This window comes from Diplodia seriata, assembly GCF_021436955.1.
Source record: "Diplodia seriata strain FDS-637 chromosome Unknown scaffold_2, whole genome shotgun sequence".
Taxonomy (NCBI): domain Eukaryota; kingdom Fungi; phylum Ascomycota; class Dothideomycetes; order Botryosphaeriales; family Botryosphaeriaceae; genus Diplodia; species Diplodia seriata.
This window is the reverse complement of record NW_027117309.1, coordinates 3,072,257-3,082,044: the sequence shown is the minus strand read 5'-3', so window position 1 is coordinate 3,082,044 and position 9,788 is coordinate 3,072,257. Positions and strand designations below refer to the sequence as shown.

The window sequence follows — 9,788 nt, the reverse complement described above, 5'->3', positions numbered from 1 at the left end:
CTTTTCTCCAACTCATCTTTCTCTCGTCCTTTTCTGCGCCCCGACACCAAGCGAGCGCCGAACCCCCCGCCCCAGCTGGACATTGCCATGTCTGCTGCTCCGCCGCCGTCCCAGCCCGCCGAGCGCCCCGCCAGCAGAAGCAGAAGCAGCAGCAGCAGCAGCAGACCCGCCCTCCTCGCCGCCTATTGAACCCCGCATCCGCCGCCTGTAAACATGTCGCGGCCTCAAGTCGGCATCGACCGCCTGCCGCAGCGCCGGCTCAGCACCGAGCCGAGGGAGGCAATGAACTGCAAGAGCTGCCGCAAACGCAAGGTACCACCGCCAATTCACTTGGGTCCGTGGAGAGAGAGAGAAAGAGAGCTCACGCTCGTTAAAGATCAAGTGCAACCGCCTGCGTCCCACGTGCGAGGCCTGCAAGGTCTTCGAGTGCCCGTGTATCTATGGTTCGTCCTTCCGCCGCGGGCTTGGCGCCCATCCCCCATAGTGATCGTCCTATTGCATCTCAACCGGCCATTAATGCTGATCACCTATAACCTCATTTGTAGACGCTGTCCCCAAGAAGCGCGGACCCAAGACGGACGCCATCGGTGAGGAAACGCAGCCGCCGAGAGATGATGGCCTGATCGGGAGAGCTGACAGCCGCCACCAGAGGCGCTCCTTAAGCGTGTCGACAGCCTCGAGAAACGCCTCCATGAAGAGAGCAAAGACAAGCTGCCCTCCGACAAGAAGGATGACACGCCCATCGAGGATTTCAGCGTGCCGCCGCAGCCCTCAAAACCGCCGCAGCCTTCTCCTTCGATAGCCCAGAAGCCATCGATAGGCATCAACCAAAATGCTAGCATCTCGACAACCTCCATTTCACCTACCGACGTCAGGTATGCTGGGCCAGCCAATCCAGAATCGTGGGCTTTTGTGCTCATGGATCATATGCAGTCAACCGACTCCCTTCCAGCGCTTAGACATTCTACTCGATACCTACTTCGCGCGCCTCCACGGCAAGCCGTACTACGTCCTGGACGAACTCACCACACGGCAACGCCTACAGCATCATCAGCTCCCGAGTCATTTAGCATACGCCATCTATGCAGTGAGCGCGCGGTAAGCCTCGGATCTCTCCACTCTACACCTTCCCGCCGTCGGTGGTTCGCGCGTCCGGGAATGACTACGAATGCTTCGTCGATGGGCCACTTTCTCTCTGCAAGGATACTGGGATCTCGTATCCGGGATTTTCCATGTCTACGGATGCTTGAGCGTGAAGATTTCGTATTCATAACCCGGGTCACGCATGCAACCGTCGGCTGCAGGGAGAGGGTCTGTATGCAGGTCGTTTCTTTTTCCTAACTAACGTACGCAGATATTCGTCCCACCCTGCAGGATACAATGCCGCGGTCCGTGTCGCCGAAGACTATACGGCTCGCGCCCGCGCCGAACTCGATACGGATGAACCGTCGATAGAGTCCCTACAAACGCTGCTCCTGCTTGCTATGGCTAACTATCAGTCTGGGCGTGGAAAGAAGGCGTATATACTTTTGAGTAAGCTACTGCAAAATGACTAAGTGGTGTGAGGCTGACCGCAGCCCAGCAACTGCAATCAGCATGGCGTTTGCCCTGGAGCTCCACCGAGAAATGCCCCTGATGCTAAACATCCCCCCTTCGGAACGCGAGGGACGCCGACGCCTGTTTTGGGCATGCTACCTGATGGACCGGTTTTCCGCCTGTGGATCAAAGAGGCCTTCTCTCATCGCAGACGAGTCCGTCATGCTTCGTCTACCATCCGCTGCATCCGGACCGGGATCTTTGATGCTCGAGGGCGACTTCTTCCGGAACGGCTCGAACCTGCAGTATATGGCCGGACCAGGCAAGCAAGGCCAGAGCAGTACAGTGATGCTGATCGGGATTGCGCGGATCCTCGGAATAACAAATCGATATCTCGCCGCGGGTGGTGTGAAGGGCGATTCCCACTTCCCGTGGCACTCGCTGTCAAATCTTTCGAAAATCCGGCATGAGCTGGATATGTGGGCATCGGAAACCCAGGACACATTCAGCTCACTAGAGAATCTGTTCGGGCATCGCGAAAGCACCATGCTTGTCCTCAGCAAATTGGTGTACCACTTGATCCATTGCTTGATTTACAGGCCATTCCTTCCCATGGACCTTGCGGAATTGTCTATCACGGGCCAGCATCAATCATGGCAGATCGAAGCAACAAACTTGTGTTTTCTCCACGCTAACGCGATCGCGGAACTCGTGGAGATCGGAAGGGCATCGTCCATCATCGACTGGCCGGCTTTTGTCGGCTACTGTGTCGGTACAGCCGGCACCATCCACGTCCACGGGGCTCATTACCGGGGTCGAGAAGGAGAAGTCTACTCAACCAGCCCGGAGCTTCTTTCCAGGGAAATGCAACAACTTGCGGAGCTTCGCTTTATCTGGGCTGGCGTGCAACACCAACGGGATACCCTTCAGTGGATTTACGGCTGCCACTCCGAACTTGTCAAATCCATGGCCGGCAACGCAATGCGGTTCTCACCAACCTTGGATCTTGAAGACTTCTTCGATCGGTATCCTGGTCATGCAATAGATGGGGCACACATCACGTTCCAGGATCTTTCTCATGACTCCATACGTGAGAGGTACGTTTCACTTCGCCAACACCTGCATTTTACCCTGCTAACCTCAAACAGTGTGTCGATGTATGCCGCTTCCCCGCAGAATCCCTACTATGGGGCCAATTCTTTCCCCTTGCCTGCCCAACCTCCGCTACTCCCGTCGCAACCCAACCAATCTCCTACGAGCCCACTAGAGCGGCGCCGGAAACGCCGGTGCACGGTAGCTTCCTCGGCGTCGGGGCATTCTACTGCCAATGCCGGCTCGAACAACCCCAACATCAAGTCTGAAGAGGGGGGAGCCGGCGCTGGTATCTCCGGCTCTGCGTCAAACGATCAGAACGGTGCAACCAATAAGCAAAACGGCTCGCCTGAAGTTCAGCATCGTCAACCTCAGCAACAGCAGCACAACCAGAACCATCTTAGTATTGGGGTAAGCAACGACAGCAGCTCACACCTCCAGGCGTTTCCACAGCAGGTCATCACACCATTCTCGCCCAACTTCACCTTTTCCGCTGCATTCACGCCGGATCCGAGTGGTGCTCAGGCGAATCAGAACAATGTCAATGAGGGACATTACGACCCAATGTTTAGCATGCCGACTCCGTACGAGCAACAGAGAACGCCAGGCGCGGCCAGCGCGGCGGGCAGCAGCCACACGGAGGCAAGTTCGGAGAAGGATCCATTCTTGACTCTCCTGGAGCAGTTGGCGGAGAACGAGCAGAGCAGGGGCGGCCCCAGCGAGTTGGACTTCTTCCTGAGTGGGACGCAGTGAGGTTCGAAGAACTACCCTCACGTACACTCTTCTACATTTAGAGGGTTGACATGCAGTTCTCACACTAGCTTTTCTACTCTACATGTTTAGTTGGGAGTTTTGGACGATGCACAAGGGTAAAGGGGCTTGAGTCATCTATCCTTTTCGCATGTTTCAGCGGCACACATACGACACTACGAATTACGAAACAGGCAAAGGAGGGATTCTCGGTCTCTATCTACACAAATGACGGGTAGGTATGGCGTATTTGGTATCGGATCATCGTTCTCGTTTTTTCTCGCGCTTCAACGGAGCAAAAGGAGAAATACCCAACGTCTTTTTCGGTCTCGGGACTCGCATTTGACACAATTCAGCGAATGATATTCTGGCGAAGGGAAAGGAACTTTCTTGAGATTTGTCACATCTAAGCAGGTGGGGACGAATGTGTATTATGACCGTTTCGTTTGTTATTTACTTCTCCTTGGGTTTGGGTGGGATGGCTGGGAAAGACGATTTGTATGAGGATATGGTACAGTGGATGAACATGCAAAATCTCTAAACAATAAAATGTAAATGTAACAATCTTACGAATGGAAGACCTCTTTGCGTCATCTCTCGGACTCAATGCTTCGGAGTCCCGATGATGAGCTCATCGCTGCAAGCCTTTCAATTTGGACTTGCATGCAGGGGAGACGGGCAATCAAAGTTGCCTTGCCCTATTCCCCTTACAATCTGCCAGGCACGCCTGCCCACCTGTAGGTATACAGTGACATAGCACGCAAAACAAGATAGCCCTTTCGCATTCGTGCGCCCCGCGCCCATTTTACCCCTCAAAGTTCTTCATCCCACCGGAACGACATGCACACATCCTCTCCAATCGCAAGCCGAAAATACGAAAACGAATGCAGCCCTTTCGTCCGGAGCGCGGGCAGTAGTAAGATCAATAAACAAGTGAGGCCAAGTGGGTCCGATGGTACCGAGAAGGGTAGGTACCTATGCTCCGTCCGACTACCTGTCTACCCATCCAACCGGAACGTGCCGGCCGCTCCATCCATCTCCGCGCAGAAAGCGGTAATCGACTTCCATTGCCCGTCGGGTTAAGCAACGAGGCAAAAAAGCAAGAGTGTGTCAAGTCAGATAAAAATCAATATAGATCGCGAAACCGAAAGGCAAGGATGGCCATGTTTCCGAGGTACGATGGAGGGTGAAGATCATCGCCCTGTGTGTCATTTCTCAACAACTGGTTGCTGCAAGGCACGTCGAATGCGTGACCCTTGTCCGTGTTTCGGATTCCGCCCCGAGGCGTGATGGAGAGGGTCTGTGTATCGTAGGGCTGCGCTGCAACAATGGAGACCCGTGGGACACGTTGCGGAAGCGAGCGGTACGCATGGGGTTCTTGCTGCATGATAAATTGATGCATGGAGCTGTTTCTGGGCTTCGCGATGTGCGCTGCGGCTGCTGTATCGAGGCAGAGTACCATACCACGTGGTGGGTGGGAGGCTTTCGTGCCCGGTGGGAGCTTCGGTGGGAGCTTCCCCTCTCTCATCGTCCTCTGTTTCTCGTTCTTCTTGTGCAGGTACGCCCGTCGTGCAGACTGTATAGTGGTGGAGTCTGCCCAGATGTGCCGAGCACTGGGGTGCATGTTCTGCCCCACTACGTTATACTCAAGGAAAGGAACTCCACTTATTAAGGTGGCTGTCTTCATGCTTGTGCTACCTTTCATCTCGTATCTGCGAGGGCAAAGTTGACGACCGCTGGCGTGGAGTGGAGCTTTTCCTATGTGACAAAAGCCGCGATGGAATCAAAGACAAGGCACCTGACCTATCATATTAGCCCGGCAATCGTCTCTTCGCTGCCCAGGTAGTTTCCGTGCTAGCTATCGAAGGTCGTAGCTTGGCAATTCATGTAACAGATAGCGCGATTACCGCGGGAGCACTCGAGCAGGGGATGCTGGAGCTTGAGTTGGGGTTGCGATAAGTCCAGATCGGTCTATGTTACTGCCTTTGGCAGTCGACAAACGTCTGTATGTACAGGAAAACAGAAGTAGCGCTAGCTTTGGCACGCAAAGTCGCTCTGTCGATTGAGTGATAAGCATTTTGGCGAGGCCCCCGACAATTGGTCAGTCCCCTACGGTTTTTACGAGGCTCCATGTCTACTCGATTTGACTTCCGCCTTGCTATTGACAACAGCCGCTGGCAATGAGGAGAGCACATGAGAGTGCGCATCGGCCAGTTCGAACCGGATATCATGTCCGTTTTTGGGAAATGCAATCGTGGTTCAACGTCCTGTCAAACGCACCGCAAGGTCCATGTTCCCATGACCAACAGTGAGGTTAGTAGACACTTTGACCGCGGAGTAGACAGACGACAAGCTGCTATCAGAGACGATGCTCCGGAAATGGTCGTAGGAGCAGTGCTTAAGACAGCCTATCCCAGACTCGGCACCACATAGCATCGACGGTGGATTCAACGTAAGGTGGCACGTGCCCTGAGGTATGAGCATGAGGTCTGCGAGCGGCGGGCTTCATTGGTCCAAGTGGCATCCTAGCCAGTGCGCTGCTGGTGATCAGTGCATTCTACGTGCCGGACGATGCCCAAGGCATGCGCTTACAAATGAGAGAGATCTTCCGCAAGCGGAAGCCGTTGGAGAAAAAAAAAACAATTACAAAGTAAAGGAGAAGAAGGGAAGAGAAGGCAATGGAGGCGGGTGCGGTCAAAAGGGGCAGATGTTACAAATGAGAGGGCGCTGCACCGCGGACAGAATACGGCTGGGTGGTTGGTGCGAAGGGCGGCACGGCGCGATTGAGGCAGCTGAGCAATTCGTCCGCCTGCCACACCACCGTGCCATGCCTGGCAGGATTTCAGACCAATTTGAAGCATTCCGGCTCCAGCGCGTCCTGGCCTAGCGCACGCGGCGACGGAGCGCACTTTGCCGTTTCGCTGAAGGTGTGACGTGGGCGCGGAGGCAGCGGAGACAGACGGTGAGCGAAGAGCGTCGAAGAATATATCGTTGCGCCACTGGCAGGCAGGCGCGCCACAGAGGATTGACGATTGCCGGGCGGGTGACAACGGGCGTGATCCATTGTTGCAGCAGCGATCGCTTACCAACCTTGGCCTCGTTCCCGGCTCTGGCGCGCGTGGCCCCTCTCGTCCAGCCAAGCCGGGCACCCAAGCGCGAGTCTGTCTGACGCAACTGCAATCTTCCATTGAGACCTCGAGGCTCCCGACTGTCGTTCCCGCCCACCAACGACCCTCTTTGTCTTCCGCATCGGGCGGCCCTCGGAGCCCAGCGCCGTGCGAGTGCGAGCCTGCAGCCAGCGCCCAAGCCCTGTCCACACCTCCTCACCTCCTCACCACCACCATGCAGCACGCCGACGAGGCGCAGGACAGCCTGCCCGAGCTGCAATCGCCCACCACCCCCGTCGACTGCTGCTTCGACGACGACGACACCATGGCCGTGTCCGACGACGACGACCAGCATGACGCCGACCGAGTCCACCCGCCGCCTCCGCGCATCGCCGCCCGCTTCTACCGCCCTCCAAACCCCCGCCGCAAGTCCTCCGCCCAGTCGTCGCGCCGCAACTCCATCTCCTCGACCCACTCGCACCAGAGCGGCCTGTCCGCCGCCTACCGCACCCAGGTTTGCCAGAGCACCCATGTCGCCCAGCACCTGCGCCGCGCCTCCATACTCGAGAGCCGCAAGGCCCGCCTGGCCGACCGCGCCGCCCATGCCGAGCAGGTGCGTCTCCGCGCTGCTCTGGCCAAATCGTCGCCGCGCGCCTCCAACAGCGAGGAGAAGGCCCTGGCCGCCCAGCAAGCCCGCGAGAAGCACCTGGCCCAGGTCGCCGCCGCCTGCGCCGAGGAGGTGCGCCGGGCCAAGAAGGTGGCCGAGGATATGAAGGAGCGCAAGGCCCAAGAGGAGGCGCGGTACCGCGCCGAGATGCAGGAGAAGCTGGCCGAGGCCGAGCGCCGCCGCCAGGAGTACAAGCGCAACCAGCGCCGCCCGCGCACCGCGAGCGTGCCCTCGTCCGAGCCCAAGAAGCCGTCGCCCGACGCCATCTCGGCGCTGGACGACGAAACCGCCGTCCGACGCATCCAGAGAGCTTGGCGCACGAGGCGCAGGCGCCGCATGGTGGAGCTGTTCTTGGAGCTTGGACTGTCGATCGACAAGGTGCACGATACGAGCTTCGAGGACATCAGCGCCCAGATTGCGGAGGAGAGGGTCATTTCAGCCACCTCGAACCTGCTCAACCTCTTTGGCTTGCGGGGCTCTGATGAGGACTTGATTGGCAGCGATCCCTCTGCTATCCGCACTTTCTTGAGCGCGTACTTGATCCTGGGCCACCCAGCAGCCGTTCTCAGCAGCAAGGACGGCGACCTGGAGCAGGACCTGATCAAGAAGGCAACCGATTTGATCATCTCCTTCGAATCAACGCTGTCGAAGCTCTGTTCGTCGAATCGATACACGCCTCCGCCAACGCAATTGGAAACCGTCGTTCTCGCCCATAGTGCTTTCGTTACGGCTTTCTCCAACTGGAAGGCCCAAGATTCTCACACGCTTGTTGAGATGATGGTCGCTTCTTTCGTAAACCTGGACGCCATCTGGCAGAGCGTCAAAGATGACACACGCGGCGAAGTTGCCAACGATTACCGCCAGGGCATCCGTGACAATCAAGTCATTCTGCTCAGCAAGATCCGCAAGCTAGCGGGACCCGAAAGGGCGAATCAGCTGATCAAGAAGGCCATCAACGAGAGCAGGCGAGCAAAGGCCAAGGAGAGGCGCCGTCGTCCAGTCGGAGACGTGCGGCCCAGAGCTGCCGAGAGCGACTCCGCGTCAGAGACTTCCGAAAATAGCAGCGATGCGTCAGCGTCCACCTCTGCTGACAGAACCGCGAGGGGGCGTGATCTGCTGCAAGAGGACGCAAGCATCGCATCGCATGGCGATATTGATATTGAGGGGGCGCAAGCCGATGCGCTGGCGAAACTTTTCTCGCCGATGCCGTCGAACAGGGTTCTTGTGCACGAGCTTGCTCTTGACAAGGGGTTCAGAATTGACGAGGCTCAGCCCTCGGAAGTCAGAGATGCTCTGAACCGCGAGATTTGCGAGAGCATGAAGCGCGGCTTCGAGCGTGGCGAGGGTGCACCATGGACGACTGCTATGGCAGACAACATCAGAGGCAAGCTTCTGAGATTGTTGAAGCCGGGTAACTCCATGTACAAGCTCATCTCCGAGGCGTTGGACCCCGAGTTCGTCCACCAACAGGCCACCCAGGGCGTGTTCTCCTACGATAGGTTCTTCTCCTTCATGGCATCCATCCTGCCCAAGCTTTGCGCGCCTTTCAGAGATGTGGCGGTCAAGGCTCTTGCTGCGGAGTTGGAGGAGTCTGGAGATCTCGACCAGATGGTTGGCAAGCTGTTCAAGCTTCTCCACGTCATCGATTTGCTCGCCCTGGATTACCAAAATTACTTGCTTCACACCATGGCGCCCACCCTCATCAAGGAGGCCCCGGGCTACGAGCAGCGTGCTTTCGCTCAGGATCTGGAGAGCAATGTCATCACATTGCAAAAGACCAAGCGTTGGTTCAGCAGCGCCAGCGTTAATTGCCTCACGGAAGCCGATCGCCGCGATCCTATCTACGGGCCTCCCACCGCTCAGAAGATCTACGCTCGTGGTCTCGTCGATCTGGCCATCGCACCTCCCCCGCTTCAGGACTCGGAAGTGCCTGAGACGCTGGCCCTTGACCAGGCACGCCTCGCCCGCATAAGGCAAGACGCAGTCAAGGTCACCACTGTCGGCGCCATCCTCCTGACTGCGAAGAACCTGCTCCGCCGTGACGTCCGTTCGCAGTGGAAGCCGGAGGCTCAGCGGCTGTGGGCTCTTTTGAAGGAGGGCTACGTCAAGGAAGACGGTTCCATGCCCGCCAAGATCCTCTCCGTCCTCGAGTCTTCGCATGCCATGCCGCCCAACACTCGCGCACAGCTGTCCAACACGATCACTCGCCTGCTTTCGCAGGCAGCGGCAGGCCGTCTCGCCGACCCTGTCATGAAGGTGCTGTTCCAGCGCTTGAAGACGCACATCTTGACCCGCATCAGCGCCAGTACGAGTGGTGAGCGGGTTCGTGCGGCTACGGGGGCGAGCGAGGGACTGGCCACGAGCGGCTTGCCCGAGTTCGTGACACAGGTGGGCGATGTCGTCGAGCAGTTGACCAAGATCAGCGAGGTAGACCGGAAGGCGCACGGAGCGTGGTACGAGCAGATTGCGGCAGAGGTTGAAAGAATGGGTAGCGAGGAGGAGACGACGGTCGGTTAGACCGTGCGATATCCTTTGTTCGCGGAGTGCCGATAGACAGATTGACCGAGGAGACACACGGCGGGCATGGCATCGTTCCGGCTTTTCATTCCTCTCTTTTGCTTTTATCGTTTGCTTGG

At 57.3% G+C, this 9,788-nt stretch overlaps 2 protein-coding genes across 2 annotated transcripts; both read left to right on the top strand.

Moving 5' to 3' along the window:
• Nucleotides 1-213: 213 nt before the first annotated feature.
• Nucleotides 214-3,381, top strand: SLS55_002275 (uncharacterized protein; the record flags this gene model as incomplete). Its single annotated transcript, XM_066773757.1, has 8 exons — nt 214-334; nt 546-587; nt 650-875; nt 934-1,098; nt 1,355-1,533; nt 1,583-2,308; nt 2,360-2,633; nt 2,685-3,381. The coding sequence occupies 8 exons, from the start codon at nt 214-216 to the stop codon at nt 3,379-3,381; spliced, it is 2,430 nt and encodes an 809-aa protein (XP_066636324.1).
• A 3,429-nt stretch (nt 3,382-6,810) lies between these two features.
• On the top strand, nt 6,811-9,669 carry SLS55_002274 (uncharacterized protein; the record flags this gene model as incomplete). Its single annotated transcript, XM_066773756.1, has 1 exon — nt 6,811-9,669. The coding sequence occupies one exon, from the start codon at nt 6,811-6,813 to the stop codon at nt 9,667-9,669; it is 2,859 nt and encodes a 952-aa protein (XP_066636323.1).
• Nucleotides 9,670-9,788: the final 119 nt, after the last annotated feature.